This window comes from Odontesthes bonariensis, chromosome 24 (assembly GCF_027942865.1).
Source record: "Odontesthes bonariensis isolate fOdoBon6 chromosome 24, fOdoBon6.hap1, whole genome shotgun sequence".
Classification (NCBI taxonomy): Eukaryota; Metazoa; Chordata; class Actinopteri; order Atheriniformes; family Atherinopsidae; genus Odontesthes; species Odontesthes bonariensis.
Window position 1 is genome coordinate 2,534,746 of NC_134529.1, and position 16,888 is coordinate 2,551,633.

The window sequence follows — 16,888 nt, forward strand, 5'->3', positions numbered from 1 at the left end:
CATCAACAATATATAGTGTAGTAAGTCACAGTAAAACATGAAATTCTGACACTGATATGCTGTTCCTAATGCAGGTTTTGCTTTACCTTTTCATGTAGTGTTAAAAAGCAAAAGATACCGGCAGTGGTACTCCTGGTTTACCAGGATGGGGTTCAATTCCCTCCGGTGTCAATCTCCTTTTCACCTCTACATGAAAGGTTGTATAAGTGATCATGCAACAATACTTTGTACTTTCAGGTAATAATCATTATGTTGGAAATGTTTTTCACTTGTATTTATTATGTATATGTGTACATGAAATCTCACCCAGAGGCTGCCTCACCCGGAGGACGGACCACCCAAACACAGTGTGTCGTATGAGCAGCGAGGAGAACCGGCTCTAAAGTGGAAAAGTGGAAGAAAAACAGAAGCCAGGCAGCGACGTAAATAAATATCTTTATTAGTGCAGGATAAAAACTGGAATGCAGTGAAGTTCTCAGAGCTCGTGGAGACAGTTTGGGAGTGTTGGGCGTGTGGTCCGTCACACGATGAACGCTTCCTTCACTCCCTGCTGAGGAGAAAACAAACATCTGTGAGCTCACAATCAGCATCATTACATCATCCAATCTCTTCTCAACTTTCCACTGAAGGTCAGCGGGCTGAAAAACCTTCAGTTGCAGGGATTAAATGTGCTGAATCAACATTGAGTCATTCGGGACTGAAGCCTCCTGACTTCCGCTGGCCTCCCTCGTCAGTTTGAGACTTGCCGCGACACGTCTCCAAACACACTGAGCTGCTTCATGTTGTTTACCTTGTTGAGTTCAGGGAACAGCTCCAGCATGGCGATGTCCAGCAGGACGTACGTCATCTGAGGAGGAAAAACACCGTTCCAGTCAGAGGAGGCTGCAGCTTCATTAGTATCTGCAGAAAACAAGGACCTGAACCCGGAATCTGAGGCAGAACCAGAGTTAGTTCAGTTCTGAGCAGCTTTAAAGTGAATATCTGCAGATGTTTCCATGGTAACAGCTGCAGAGATTCACTGAAACATGTTCCAACATGAACATAAACCCAGAATCTGAGGCAGAACCAGAGTTAGTTCAGCTCTGAGCAGCTTTAAAGTGCCTAAAGATCCAGTTTAAAACGGCTTCTTTGCTCAGTTGGACCCAACACTGGTTCATCCCTTGAGTTAGGAGCCTTTTTTCTGCCTGAATAGTTCACAGCTCAGAGTTAAGTGGCTTTAACAGAGAAAAAACTGGACTGAAAATGAGTGAAAAAGCAGAAAAAGTCCAAAGAAAAACTTTACTTTCAGGCAGAACAAATACATGAAAGAAGGTGAGAGAAACAGTCTGATGTTGAAGTTAGGTGGAGCCACAGAAGCCTTAAAGCAGGAATCTGCACACTGATGGGAACATCACCAGAGAAAGGTGCTTGTTAATGACCTGACCACCTTTCTGAGCCGTTTAGAGTCTCTGCTGCTTCATGGTTTACCTGCTTGTTGAGCAGCGGCTGCTGCAGAGCGTCGAACAGCAGCTGCACACCTTCGTATTCGGCATCTTCGCCGATGAGTTTTCCCACAAAGTCTGCACACAAACACACGATTATCTGATTTATTAAAGCATGGAGGAGGACATCCACCCGGCAGGAGGCCAACAAATGTTTTTCAGACCTTTGCTGCCTGAAATGAAGGCACAGAGTTGTGTTATTTTACAGTTTTTAACTAGGGCTGGGCAACGATTAAAATGTTTAATCTAATTAATCACATGATTTCCCTGATTAATCACGATTAATCGCATTTGTACGCAGAATCCAAAAGTAGCGTATAGCCTTTAGCATTTAGCTTTATTTTAAATGTGCTGCCATATGAATGAAAGTGCCATAACATTTGTTGTGCAAACACTTTTAACATCAGCATCTTTCTGTAGTTTTTATGTAGAAGCCTCGCTCCACTGTCTGTTTCCTTGAATGACTTGCTGCTATCAGTTGTGTGTTTTGCCTTTAAGTGATATTTTAGACTGGAACTACTACGCTGAGAAGACAATTCAACTTGGCAGTGTTTACAGATGACTTTGGTTCTGCCGACTCCGCCGTCTGGAAGAACTTTAAAATGAAAATGGCAGAGTAAAAGTTCCGTACCCTTCTCCATGTTTGGTGGATCCGCCGATTACTTTCTTTTCCTGTTCCACAGCAGACAGCAGCAGACTTTTACAAAATAAAAGCCTGTGAGCAGCAGACTTTTACAGAATAAAAAATTTTTTAAAAAATTAGAAAAATAAAACCTGCATTAATGCGCGATAAAATATTTATCGGCGTTAAATAATTAACGAGTTAACGCGGTAATAACGAGTTAACTCGCCCAGCCCTGGCTTTTACACATGGAAGCTGTCTGCATGCAGCAGAATCTGCATCAAGGTGCCGTTCTGATGCGTTTGGCGGGGCGAACACGACCACGCGGCAGCTGACGGGCGTTCAGCTGCATCCTCCCGTCTGAGGACAGCGTCTGGTTGCTTTAACAGCTGCTGGTTGAGCTGCACCAACAGCTGCAGACGTCAGAGGGCCTGCAGAGATTCATTTGGCCGGTTTGAGCTGCTGCTCTGGAGCCCCACAGGGACTCTACATCGGCCCATGTGTGCAGAGTTGATGCCAACAGACTGGCTCATGAAATAATCTTGTGGACAGAGTTTCCAGAGTCTGAATGAGATCTCTCAGGAGTTGTGACGTGTCCCCGTGACCCAGAGGTCATAAAACTCAACCCTGGGTGTTTTAAGGCGGCCTTTCTCACATCTTGGGGTTAAAACCCAGTAAAACGACCTCCTTCCAACACTTCCTGCTTGGCAGCACGTACCTGGGTCCAAAGTTTTCTTCCTGCAGATAAACCCGGCTTTTCCACGGCATAAATATCCAACATATCTTTAGCAACATGCATCCATGATCTCCTTCCAGGAAGAGGAAGTTAAAGAGGAAACCTCTCGTCTTTAAAAAGAAACCACCCTATCTTCCAGTTGTTCGGCCTCCGTCTGACCCGTTTTTAAAGGTGCTCTGAGCACCATCATCTCTACTAATGACGAGGTTAAACCCACCTGGAAGATACCTCCTCATCCCCTCAAACGTCTGCTTGGCTCGGACGTGTTTGTCCTCCGCAGTTCGCTCCTCGCTGCTCTCACAGAAAACTGCGTCTGGAGGAACAAACAATAAAAAAAGCTTCCTTAAAGGTAACCGCACGGGTCCAGCTGTTTGTTTTACAGGAACATCTGGACTGAACCTGAATGGAGAGGAAGATGCTTCAAACAGATATTAAGGGGTAGAACTTTGTTGTCCAACCAGGGCAGGAAGTTTGGTTGTGTTCAAAACCGCCTACTACATACTTCCATACTACATAGTAATCGATCTGACAGTATGCAGAGCGTTTACCCACAATGCATTTCCCTCCTGCCCGAGCTGAAATCAGCCGGCCTGAAGCTGATTTCTCTTAAGCTCTAAACTCTGTAAACTTTAGCAACATTTGAAACATTTTCAGGTGAGAAAGTAGTCGTTTAGATCCCCAACGTGTTGAAAACCTGACAAAATACCGGCTGTTTACAATTTTGTTCCCACGAATTCGGCGCTACTAAAGCTAGCCGCAGTGAGCTAACGTACTTCCTGTTATTTTCACAAAATAAAATACCCGTTGCCTTTTATCATAGGGAAAGCCATTACCATACAATTGGTGCTTTTGTTTTGAAAACAGGAAGTGAACCTACCCTCGTTGTAGCAGCTTGAAACTGCCGTTTTGACAGGAAATGACGATCGGCGACGTCACGTTACGTTGCATCTTGGGTAGTTTGAGTATGAGTAGTAACCTCATGATGCATACCCAACATTTCGGAGAATCTAGTAAGCATCCGAGAACTTCTCGCTTACTCAAACTTGCATACTAACTCAGAAAGTTAGTAGGAGTAGTAGGAGAAGTATGCGGTTTGGAACACAGCCTGAGTCTTAGATCCATAAATACAAAGCTACATCGACTGAGCACTCAAGAAGCTGTTTGGGTTGTCGATTCATTTAATGATGCTCCAACTGGACTTTGTGCCATTTGTTCTGATAAAGAGCAACACAGCGCCTCCGGTGGACAGGAAGTGCAGCGGCGTCCTACCCCTGAGCTGCGTGATGAGGGACACCATGCGGTGCTCCTGGAGGTTCTGCTCCAGCTTGGACTGCATGTACTGATCCATGTAGGCCTCAAACGTGTTCTTGAACAGGATCCTTCCAGCCGACAGGAGGTGATGCAGCCAGTCCGGCATGTGGAACACCACCCGACCTGAGAGTCAGAAACACGTGACACCAGAGAGGAAGTTCTAACGGTGAAAGAACCGGCTGGCTCTCTGTCTCAGACCGGTTTTAAAGGGATAGTTCTCCCCTTTTGACATGAAGCTGTATGACATCCCATATCAGCAACATCATTTATGAACATTTTCTTACCCCCTGCTGCGTCCTGTGAGCCGAGTTTTAATGGATTCTTATTGCCTCAGAAACACAGACTTATAGTAAATATGTTCAACTTCACTTACCGACATACATCATGTAGTCATACATTCCGTCCAGGGTCATCATGTCCATGAAGTAGTTGGAGTTGCGTCTCCTCTCGGAGCCGTCGGACATGTTAACGTTGTTACCGAACAGGTTGCTGTGGAGCTGCAGGGAGAACGCAGGCAGATGAAGAAGCCCCCAAAAACTGCACATGGATCCTTTTTTTATTCATTTTATCAGCCATCATATAATTATTTTACTGTATTTGTTTGACTGATTTAGTTGCTTTTAAAAGCACTTTATCCTTGATTTTCATTCTTTTTCGTCACCTGAAAACGCTCTTTTATGTATTTAAATTTATTTTAGTATTATTATTGTTTTAAATTATATCTGCTTTTATATTACCAACCCTTGCGGAGCTCAGGCCTTTTACTCCAAATGTAAGAACAAAAACCCACGGTGAGGCATCCTTCCTTTACTAAGGCCCAGGTCTGTGGAACGGCCTGCCGGAGAGCCTCAGGGCCGCAGAGACTGTCCATGCTTTTAAAAGCAGGCAAAAGACACACCTTTTTAACTTGGCTTTTAATTGATTTCCTTCTTAGACCCCTTTTAACTACTTATTTATGGTGTTTAACTTAGATCCTTAGTTTTCTAGGATTTTTTAGGAATAATATCTTATGCCTTTTAAATGTATTTATTGTATTCTGTTATTATTATCATTATTTTTTTCATTTTTATTTATTATTTTCATTTTTTTTATTAATTACCTTTAAGTGACATTTTAGACTGGAACTACTACGGTGAGAAGACAATTCAACTTGGCTGTAAATGTAGGAGTTTTTTTTTAAATTTATTTTGAAATATGTGCTTTTATGTTGAAATAAGTAAAACAGGAAGTAGCACCGGTTAGCTCCGTGACCTTCACACCTGATGTTACCTGCTAGTTTATCTTTATTTTATTGCTCCATGCTTCATGGTGTTTGCTGTAACTGTGTGAATGTGATGCATTCAACAGACTTTCACAATAATAAAACCTGCGTTAATGCGCCATAAAATATTTATCGGCGTTTAATAATTAACGAGTTAACTCGCCCGGCCCCAACTAAAACCCTTCATTTCAAAGCCCTGTTCGTGCACAGCTTATGTGAGCAGCTCCAGGCCTTCATCCTCCAGTCGTTGTGTGATTTTTACCTTCTTGTTGTTCTCCGCTGTGGGGCTGACGATGGTCAGCTCAGGTCGGCTGGGTTTGGGTTTGGGGGACTCGCACGAGTTGAAGAAGGACTGGATGAAGGGATCCAGGTTCTGTCCTTTCTGAAAAACACATCAGGTAAAACATCACGAGTCAAATCTGCTCATTTCCAGGGTGAAAGCACACAAACACGGCGGGGGAAAGTCAAATGATGGCTTCAGTCGCTCTTCCAGGGAATCGTGGCTCCACAAACACTCCCTCTGGGGGTAAACAGCTTCCTCTCTTTTCTATACAAACCAAAACGGGTGTTTGACCAGCGTTTAAGAGCATCAGTAATGACAAGATAAAGAAGAAAACAGCTCGAGTGTTTATGTTCACTGGTGAGGATGCAGGGGCTGTGGGATGATTGCACTCAGAGCTTATTTACAGATAACTTCCTGCCCCTGTTTGTTGGTCAGAAACAGCCAAACACGCAGCTGCAGGCAGGAGAATGACCAGACCAGATAAACTGTTGAGGCTCTTTCCTGCAAAACAGCCTCTCCTTGACATGGAAGCTGCTCGTGTCAAGCAGGGAAATGTTCAGCAAAGATATGAAGGCTAAGCTTTAAAAAGGAGGTGGGAAAGATGAATCCTGGGAAAAGATCCGGTCAGGTGACTTTGGCTGTGTTCGAAACCGCATACTTCTCCTACTACTCCTACTAACTTTCTGAGTTAGTATGCGAGTTTGAGTAAGCGAGAAGTTCCCGGATGCATACTAGATTCTCCTAAATGTTGGGTATGCATCATGAGGTTACTACTCATACTCAAACTACCCAAGATGCAACGTAACGTGACGTCGCCGATCGTCATTTCCTGTCAAAACGGCAGTTTCAAGCTTGCTACAACGAGGGTAGGTTCACTTCCTGTTTTCAAAACAAAAGCACCAATTGTATGGTAATGGCTTTCCCTATGATAAAAGGCAACGGGTATTTTATTTTGTGAAAATAACAGGAAGTGCGTTAGCTCACTGCGGCTAGCTTTAGTAGCGCCGAATTCGTGGGAACAAAATTGTAAACAGCCGGTATTTTGTCAGGTTTTCAACACGTTGGGGATCTAAACGACTACTTTCTCACCTGAAAATGTTTCAAATGTTGCTAAAGTTTACAGAGTTTAGAGCTTAAGAGAAATCAGCTTCAGGCCGGCTGATTTCTGCTCGGGCAGGAGCGAAATGCATTGTGGGTAAACGCTCTGCATACTGTCTGATCGATGAGTATGTAGTATGCAGTATAGAAGTATGCAGTATAGAAGTATGTAGTATGGAAGTATGTAGTATGTTAGTATGGAAGTATGTAGTATGTAGTATGTAGTATGCAGTATGTAGTATGAAGTATGTAGTATGCAGTATGTAGTATGTAGTATGCAGTATAGAAGTATGCAGTTTGCGGTTTCGAACACAGACTTTATTTCTGCAGCCACACAACATAAAATCTAATAAAACATTTTCAAAATCCCAACTCGTGATAAAGAAGACATTTCAATCAATTAAAACTATAAAATGATGCTTTTGGGACTAAAAACCTTCGTTCAGACTGAAGAAGAAGCTTAAAATCCACAGACTTTAATTCCTTTTTTTACACAGTTTGCTTGAAAATGAAGTCGAGTGTCGGCAGCAGTCCCCAGATGTTTAAGAGTCTGACCTTTTATCACGGTTCCTTCACATGTGAGTCAGAGCGCATATCTTTAGCTTTTAGCGTTTCTAACATTAGAAGAGGAGTCACAGCGCTGGACAAGCTGACCTTCATTCTAATAACTACAGATTTATCAGCTTATTAAAGGCTCGTCCTGCTCCGACAGACTGCAGTAATGGTGACGGCTCCCCCTTGTGGTGAACATGTGTTAGTGTAATTGGGAATCTGGGGGACAGGATGGAAGGAATTCTCTTTTCTGAGCTGAATTGTCGGGACTTTTGTTGTGAAAAAGACTAAATTTGTCGGGATAAAAACGCAGATTCCAGCAGGCTCCGTAGATAAGCTGCCTGTGACTTTAGTTCTGATGATTGTTGGCTGCTCTTTTATTTATTTATTCACATATTTTTAATTTATTTAACTCTCTACCACCACAATTCTTAAACAAGCAATGATATTTTGTTTTGTGGTTAAAAACGTCCCTTTTCTTTCTTCTTTCAGTTATTTATTTATTAATTTTATTTTAATAATTATTATTGTGGTTAAAAACGTCCCCTTTTTTTTTCTTCTTCCAGTTGTTTATTTATTCATTTTATTCTAATAATTATTATTATTATTATTATCGTTGCTTTTTTTTCTTGTATGTGCCTTCTTGTTCTATGTTGTTCACCTTTTGTAAATTAACAAAATGTGCAATATACATACGTTTAAAAAGAAAAAAAAAGGACGAGCAGTAAATAACTGTTCTTTCTGGGTTTGTGTTTGAGGAGCTGAAGATTCCAGCTGATTAATCTTTCCCTGAATCTGGTTAAAACCGGCTGTGAGATGTCTGCAGAGGTGATTAAATGTTACCAAGCAGGTCCATTTAACATTATTTCCAACCTTGAAACATGGAAACTGTCATTGAGTCTGAATCCGTTTCCACTCACCTCTTTTATCAGTTTCCCAGGAACAGACTTGAAAATTTTCCCTAAAAAACAAAGACGCAGTTAAAGGAAGTGGAGAGCAAACAGCAAAGATGATGTGAAAGAAACTCTTTGAGTAAACAGTTAAGGACTCTGTGTGTGTGTTTGTTTAGGTTTTTAATTAAAAAAGTATTTCATTTATCTATTTTTATTACTTTTATATAGGGCTGGGCAACGATTAAAATGTTTAATCTAAATCACATGATTTCCTGATTAATCACGATTAATCACATTTGTACGCAAAATCCAAAAATGAATCCAAAAGTAGTGTATAGCTTTTAGCATTTAGCTTTATTTTAAATGTGCTGCCATATGAATGAAAGTGCCATAACATTTGTTGTGCAAACACACTTTTAACATCAGCATCTTTCTGTAGTTTTTATGTAGAAGCCTCGCTCCACTGTCTGTTTCCTTGAATGACTTGCTGCTATCAGTTGTGTGTTTTGCCTTTAAGTGATATTTTAGACTGGAACTACTACGCTGAGAAGACAATTCAACTTGGCAGAGTTTACAGATGACTTTGGTTCTGTCGACTCCGCCGTCTGGAAGAACTTTAAAATGAAAATGGCCGAGTAAAAGTTCCGTACCCTTCTCCATGTTTGGTGGATCCGCCGATTACTTTCTTTTCCTGTTCCACAGCAGACAGCAGCAGACTTTTACAGAATAAAAGCCTGTGAGCAACAGACTTTTACAAAATAAAAGCCTGTGAGCAACAGACTTTTACAAAATAAAAGCCTGTGAGCAGCAGACTTTTACAAAATAAAAGCCTGTGAGCAACAGACTTTTACAAAATAAAAGCCTGTGAGCAGCAGACTTTTACAAAAATAAAATAAATAATAAAACAGGGGTGGTCCGTGGCGTAGTGGGTTGAGCAGGCGCCCCATGTACAGAGGCTATAGTCCTCGGTGCGGCTAACCCCGTGCTGCGTGTTTTTCCCCCTCTCTCTTCCCCCTGCTTCTTCTCTCTGAACTTTCCATTAAAGGCACAAAGTTTTAAGTTATTATTATTATTTTTTTAATAAATAAAAATAATAAAACTTGCATTAATGCACGATAAAATATTTATCGGCGTTAAAGGATAAGACCGGTTTTTTGACATTGGGCCCTTGATTTCACATTATAACATGATGTTCTACTCACCCCTGCTTGTTGTTGGTCATTTGGAGCTGTTCCGAAGATATTCGCGAGGCGTCTGGCTGCTCTCTTGAGATATTCGGCCATGAAACGGTTTCCTATGGGCAAGCTCATACAGGCACAAACTATGCTGTTTATAATTTTTTAATTACTCTACACCAGCACTGATAACGTGGAGGTGCGTCGCTTACTTAAAAAAATCCGGGTTACTAATTTTGAATTTTAGCCGAATGAATAAATAGGCAGCAGGTCTGTGGGCTGTCTGTGGTAGTAGCACCACGAGGACGTCAGTAACACCCACTTTACGACAAAAAAAAAATCAAAATTACAATAACCCGGATTTTTTTAAGTAAGCGACGCACCTCCACGTTATCAGTGCTAGTGTAGAGTAATTAATAAATTATAAACAGCATAGTTTGTGCCTGTATGAGCTTGCCCATAGGAAACCGTTTCATGGCCGAATATCTCAACAGAGCAGCCAGACGCCTCTCGAATATCTTCGGAACAGCTCCAAATGTTCAACAACAAGCAGGGGTGAGTAGAACATCATGTTATAATGTGAAATCAAGGGCCCAATGTCAAAAAAACGGTCTTATCCTTTAAATAATTAACGAGTTAACTCGCCCAGCCCTACTTTTGTACTTTCTGTGTTCTGTAATCATTGGAAACTTGCACCTTTAATTTCGTTGTCACAATGTCAATAAAGATTCTGATTCAAACCCAAGAAGAAGCTCAAACACGTGGAGCTGCTTGCTTCATGTTTAAAGTCTGGGAAATGCAGCCTATAAAACTGGGAGCGGCGTGTGATAAAAGGCAGAAACAGCTGCTGAAGTTCAGGTGCGCGACTGATAACGTGTTAAAGGGCGGCTCCGCCCTTTAACAAGCAAGTCCTGACCCATGAACCTCCATGACTTCATGACTTCATTCATGTTATCCTCCCAAACTATTCATGTTTATCCATTTGCATTCACTTTGAAGTCTGGAACTGGCTTCAAATGGTCAAATATAACGACTCAAACGTGTTTCAGTGTTTAACCTATGGAGGTTTTTCTGTGCCATCAGAGTTTGAATAGGAATTTCTAATATTGAATTTTTACAGCATCATAATCAGACTTTGAATTTTAAAAAACATCAAATTTCGAGCACAGATTTTTTTTTTTATTTCTATTTATCTTTTTATTTTTTTTCTTCCAATGTTAAAATAAATTCAGTGTAAAAAAGAACCAGACTCAACTTCTGGGTAACCAGGGAGAAGCAATCGATAAAATGGAGTAAAATTGAGTAATAGATCATTTTACAAACACAAATGGCAAATAAAGTAAACTCACTCACCAAAGCACCATCACAACATGATCTGTCCCACCTGAGTTGGTGTCACATGACCAATGGAGCATAACTTGATTGGCTGCCGTTGGATAAATTGAGACAGGGATCGATTGCTTCTCCCTGGTTACCCGGATGTTCAGTCTGGTTGTTTTACTCTGAATTTTGTTGAATTTTGAAATTTTTTACATGTCGAATTTTGAAAAACTGAATATTTTGAGACATTGATTTTTTTTTAAACTGAATTTATTTCAACACTGAAAAAAAAAAATAATAAAAAAAATAATAACAATAAAAATTTGCTCGAAATTTGATGGTTTTTAAAATTCAAAGCCTGATTTTGATGCTGTAAAAATTCAATATTAGAAATTCATATTCAAACTGATGGCACCGAAAAACTTCCATATTAACGGAGGAGAAAATGTCCTGAACTCGTCCGTGTCTCCCTGAACAACTTCTTACATCATCCCAACAGCCACAGAAAGTGGGATTTTTCTGTGAATTTGATGGATTTCTCATGTAAAACTGGAGAAGATGATCCAACATTGCCTGATAAACCTTGGACCAACCTGAACACAGCTCAATGGTAAGAGGAGCAGCTGCCGTGTGCACATACCCAGGTTGACATCAGGCAGCATCTTGTCCAGAAACTGGGACTCCACGCTGTACGGAGACAGGAAGTCGGCCAGCAGCTGACTGTTGCTGAGCTCCGGATGCTGCAGGAGTCTCTGCACACAAAGACAGAGTTCAGACATTTCACTTCTGGAACTTCTAACAGGCAAAGCAGAGGTCCAGAGATTATTAAAGAACATTTTAAACCTCCAACTGGATGTTTTTCCCAGGAGAAACACCTAAAACTGAAGAGATCTGAGATCAGCAGCTTTACTCTGGCTTCCAGTCAGTCACAGAATAGATTTTAAAAGCCTGCTGATGGTTTACAATCTGTGATCTGTTCAGAGAATATAAAGCCAGCAGAGCTCTTAGATCCAAGGACTCAGGTCAGCTGGTCCAGTCCAGAGTCCAGACTAAACATGGAGAAGCAGCATTTAGCTGTTATGCTGCAAACAAGTGGAACAAACTGCCAGTGGAGATTAAACTTTCACCAAATGGAGACATTTTTAAATCCAGGTTAAAGACATTTCTGTTCTCATGTGTCTATGCATGAAATCTGCACGATATCTTTGAACTCATCTGGACTGTTGCTGGTTTTTAAATTCATTTAAATGATTTTATTTGTTTCTCTTTATATTTATATATTTTTCTTTTATGTATTTTTAATGCTTCTTCCACTCCCTGCTGCAATGCTTTTATTTTATGTGAAGCACTTTGAATTGTTTGTACATGAAATGAGCTACAAATAAATTTGACTTTGATTTGATTTAAAACCAGCTGCTTCCAGATGGAGGATTCACAGCTACTGAACCAACACTGGCTCATCCCTTCAGTTAGGAGCCTTTTTTCTGGAGCTGCTCTAAGTTCTGACCATTTAAGGGCTCAGGTTCGGTTTCACACAGCACAAATCAGACCAAACCGCCGGGACAACGTCACACAGTTACAACAGCTGCACGGAAAAAAGCCGGAGGAAGAAGAAGAAAAGCCGGCTCCTGATTGGCCTCAATCGTCTGATTCTTGCATTTAGTTCAAGTCAGACTTAAAGCCGACATATGTCGTAAATGGCAGCTAATTTTGTTTATAGTAAATAATGCAGTTCTGCCACACTACATTTTTGTGCTTTTATTTTGAAGAGCCCCGCTCTTCTTCTGCTACTTCCTGTTAAAGCTGACGCTAGACTTTCTGCTCCCGTCTCATCATAACGACGTGTGCACGCTGCTCCAGAGTTGGTAAAAACACGAGAACAAATTAATTACTTTTCATATTCTGTGTTGAAACCTGTGAAAGGTATTTTATTTTGGTTCGCTCCGTGTTTTGTGTCGTTTGCACGTCACATGAAAAGAAGAAGGTAGGAGGAGACAAATGGTGTATTTATCAAAACGAGTTATTTATTTAATCTAAGACAAAATGAAATTGTCATTATTATATTATTTTCAATAAGAGCTGTAACTCAAAAAGGGTTAATTTCATGTAAAATTCATTACTTCAGTTTACTATGAATGATTCATTTAAGTTTAAAATGTAAACATGGTTCTATGCATTATCTGTGAAACATGGTACTATGGCATTTGTATTTTTTGTGTCCATTTTATTGTTTTTTAAATCAAATTCTTAAAGACTTTTTTTTTTAAAATATTAAATAAAATATTAATCAAAATGTATAATTTGGAAATGAACTAATTCAAATGATGAAAATAGACCCACTGGTAATTAGGTTGTTTTTAAATAAAGAAAGGAAAAAAATGATATCCCCTTTAAGGACTACGGATGGAAAATAGCACTCCTGCTAAATCCGATGTAACAATCATGTTGTTGATGTTCATGAAATGGCTGATTTATAGTATTGCATGCTGTCCTTTAAATAAACTCATTCATTTATGTCCTTTTTAAGAATCTGACACATTTTTCTGAGGTCTTATTGAGGCGTCTGACACAGAATTTGGTAAAAAAAAGCACCTGCTGGTTTAAGCACAGCGGCTCTCCGTTAACAGAAACGAACATCCCGGGTTTCCATCGGCACTTTGACTCCAATCACCATCAGTTACGTACCTTTAAATAATCCTCAAATTCCTCCCTTTTCGATGCAAGGAACTCGTAATTCTTTGGTCCAATGATTCTTTTGGATGGAAGCTGTGTATCTGCAAATGTGCCTGAAACAGAGTGAAGCATTTAAAAAGTTCACGTTGCAGACATCAGCGGGTAAAAATAAAAATAAAGGTTTGGCAAAGATTCACTGTTACCGTGGAATTCGGTGAGTTTGGACTCCAGGACGTAAAATTCGAGGTATCTTCTGTAGACCGACCACCTGTCCGTTTCATGGCCAGCTGCAGGAGGAGAAGAAGAACCCGACTGAATCACAGCAACATAAACATCTGGACAGATGTTGGGAGTCAGAGGACTCCCCGTCCACTCACCATCCTTCCTGTCGTTGCGCTCGACGTCGATGCAGAAGACGGGGATCTTCTCCCTCTTCGCCTCGTCCTCGAAGAAGTCGATGTACGGGATGCTGATGCTCCAGGCCGACAGGTTCCTCTGAGTACCCGGCGCGCTGGCCAGCTCGGCGGGGGAGTCGTCCTCCATGACGACGGTGGCCTCCTCCACCTGAGGAACAACCCGGTGAGACGGCATGAAAATAAACCTCAGACTTCTTCTCATCTTTAAAGCGTCCTGATCAACAGTTCTCAGACCCTTCGGATCTGCAGCTGATGAGGATACCAACACCTGGCGATACCAAGTATCGACTGATACCGATATCTGATGTTTAGTATCGACTGATACCGATATCTGATGTTTAGTATCTGCCGATACCGACCCGATACCAACTCGATACCGACGGTGGCCTCCTCCACCTGAGGACCAACCCGGTGAGACGGCATGAAAATAAACCTCAGACTTCTTCTCATCTTCAAAGCGTCCTGATCAACAGTTCTCAGACCCTTCGGATCTGCAGCTGATGAGGATACCAACACCTGGCGAACCGCCAGGCTCTGTTCTCTGCACCGACACGATTTATACATCAGAGCTCAGAGGAGTCTCAGCTTTCAGGAGGTTAACAGAACGTGAACAGAAACCTTTGTCTGTTAATCATTTCAGTTAATTCTCTGAAATCAGATCCAAAGGACACGATAAGCTGGACTTTGTGCTGTTTTTATGTCTTTATGATGAATAAAACCACCCAGTTTTTATTACTTACTGGATATTATCTCAAGTTTCTCCTCCTCCTGGAAAGATTAGAGCCTGATGACACAAGTTAAAGTCCAAAGTGTTCAGAGTGCCAGCTGTGAGGAGTCCTTTATAGCAGGAACACAGACGACTCAGTGGCTGATCTGAGAGGAGAAATGGCTCAGAAAGGAGTTCAGCTGCACCCAGAAAGCTTCTCCTGTTCGATCTGCCTGGATCTGCTGAAGGATCCGGTGGCTATTCCCTGTGGACACAGCTACTGCAGGAGCTGTATTAAAGGCCACTGGGATGGAGAGGATCAGAAGGGAATCCACAGCTGCCCTCAGTGCAGGAAAACCTTCAAACCGAGGCCTGTCCTGGGGAAAAACACCATGTTAGCTGCTTTAGTGGAGCAGCTGAAGAAGACTGGACTCCGTGCTGCTCCTGCTGATCACTGCTATGCTGGAGCTGAAGATGTGGCCTGTGATTTCTGCTCTGGGAGGAAGCTGAAAGCCACCAAGTCCTGTTTATTCTGCCTGGCCTCTTTCTGTGAGGAACACCTTCAGCCTCATTATGATTCAGCTCCATTCAGGAAACACAAGCTGGTGGAGCCCTCCAAGAAGCTCCAGGAGAACATCTGCTCTGATCACGACGAGGTGATGAAGATGTTCTGCCGTACCGATCAGAAGTGCATCTGTTATCTCTGCTCTGTGGAGGAACATAAAGGCCACGACACAGTGTCAGCTGCAGCAGAAAGGACTGAGAGGCAGAGAGAGCTGGAGGGGAGTCGGCAGCAGATCCAGCAGAGAATCCAGGACGCAGAGAAAGATGTGAAGCTGCTTCAGCAGCAGCTAGAGGCCATCCATCGCTCTGCTGATAAAACAGAGGAGCACAGCCAGAAGATCTTCACCGAGCTGATCCGTCTCCTCCAGAAAAGAAGCTCTGATGTGAAGCAGCAGATCAGATCCCAGCAGGAAGCCGAAGGGAGGCGAGTCAAAGAGCTTCAGGAGAAGCTGGAGCAGGAGATCACTGAGCTGAAGAGGAAAGATGCTGAGCTGAAGCAGCTCTCACACACACAGGATCACAGCCAGTTTCTGCACAGCTGCCCCTCAGTGGCAGCACTCAGGGGGGCTACACACTCATCCAGCATCAAGATCCGTCCTCTGAGGCACTTTGAGGATGTGACAGCAGCTGTGTCAGAGCTCAGAGATAAACTACAGGACATCCTGAGAGAGGAATGGGCCAACATCTCACTGAGAGTCGCTGAAGGAGATGTTTTACTGCCACAACCAGAACCAGAACCCACGAGCAGAGCTGGATTCTTAAAATATTCATGTGAAATCACACTGGATCCAAACACAGCCCACAGAGAGCTGTTACTGTCAGAGGGGAACAGAAAAGTGACATTTATGAAACAACATCAGTCTTATTCTGATCATCCAGACAGATTCACTGGATATCTTCAGGTCCTGAGCAGAGAGAGTCTGACTGGACGTTGTTACTGGGAGGTGAAGATGAGAGGGGGAGGAAGAGTTGGTGTAGCAGTCGCATACAAGAACATCAGCAGAGCAGGATGGGGGTCTGAATGTGGATTTGGATATAATGACAAATCTTGGGTATTAGAATGTTCCTCAAACAGTTATATATTTATGTACAACAGCATTAAAACCTCCTACTCAGGTACTCTGTCCTCCAGAGTGGGAGTGTACCTGGACCACAGAGCAGGTATTCTGTCCTTCTACAGCGTCTCTGGAACCATGACTCTCCTCCACAGAGTCCAGACCACATTCACTCAGCCGCTCTGTGCTGGGATCAGGCTTTATTCTCCTTATGGAGCCTCAGCAGAGTTGTGTAAAGTGAAATAAATGTATTTAGTCAGCTTGTTAATGACTGCTGGTTGCTGTGATGTCTCTGCTGTTCTGCTGTTTATTTGCTGCTGTTTCCTGTGTCTGTGCAGCCATGGAGGATATCACTGCTGATGAGGAGTATGATTCACAGAAATATTAAAATCTAAACTTCTCTGAGCTCTAAATATCAGTTGGATCCTGGTGCTGATGTGTCTGTATGTTGTTGCTTCTCTTCCACTTCATGGAGCCCAACAGAGGGATCAGCAGACCTTCCTTTATCACACTCTTTTCAGATCTCATCACTTTGGAAATGGGAAAATAATCCTGGAGTTACGCTGACTTTGATTTGTTTCAGAGATCAAATGTTTTCTTGCTGTTTTCTGAGCCGACCAACACATGAGGAAGTCTGTTCTGAGGTGTTCAGAAACTGTCATTTCCAGGAGCAGAAGGAATCAGGAGATCCTTCATCAGCTTTAATGTGAGAACCAGCCAAGATTTCCACAGCAAACACGAC

At 42.1% G+C, this 16,888-nt stretch overlaps 2 protein-coding genes across 3 annotated transcripts in view; one reads left to right on the forward strand and one right to left on the reverse strand.

Annotated features, from left to right (window-relative positions):
- Window positions 1-419: 419 nt before the first annotated feature.
- Window positions 420-16,888, reverse strand: part of LOC142375568 (sorting nexin-14-like) — a 38,521-nt gene continuing 22,052 nt past the window's right edge. Inside the window, exons 17-28 of one of the 2 annotated variants that reach the window (XM_075459652.1) lie at window positions 13,783-13,969; window positions 13,609-13,692; window positions 13,418-13,518; window positions 11,373-11,484; window positions 8,265-8,305; window positions 5,674-5,793; window positions 4,524-4,647; window positions 4,109-4,273; window positions 3,057-3,152; window positions 1,468-1,559; window positions 791-847; window positions 420-550 (exon numbers count right to left, since the gene is read on the reverse strand). In XM_075459652.1, the coding sequence (XP_075315767.1) occupies window positions 521-550; window positions 791-847; window positions 1,468-1,559; window positions 3,057-3,152; window positions 4,109-4,273; window positions 4,524-4,647; window positions 5,674-5,793; window positions 8,265-8,305; window positions 11,373-11,484; window positions 13,418-13,518; window positions 13,609-13,692; window positions 13,783-13,969 (1,209 nt within the window). In that variant the 3' untranslated portion in view covers window positions 420-520. The remainder of the gene's footprint in view (window positions 551-790; window positions 848-1,467; window positions 1,560-3,056; window positions 3,153-4,108; window positions 4,274-4,523; window positions 4,648-5,673; window positions 5,794-8,264; window positions 8,306-11,372; window positions 11,485-13,417; window positions 13,519-13,608; window positions 13,693-13,782; window positions 13,970-16,888) is intronic. The other variant, XM_075459651.1, reaches the window with a different exon arrangement.
- On the forward strand, window positions 14,707-16,392 carry LOC142374929 (tripartite motif-containing protein 16-like). Its single transcript, XM_075458802.1, has one exon. It carries the CDS (start codon window positions 14,707-14,709, stop codon window positions 16,390-16,392), a length of 1,686 nt encoding a protein of 561 aa, XP_075314917.1.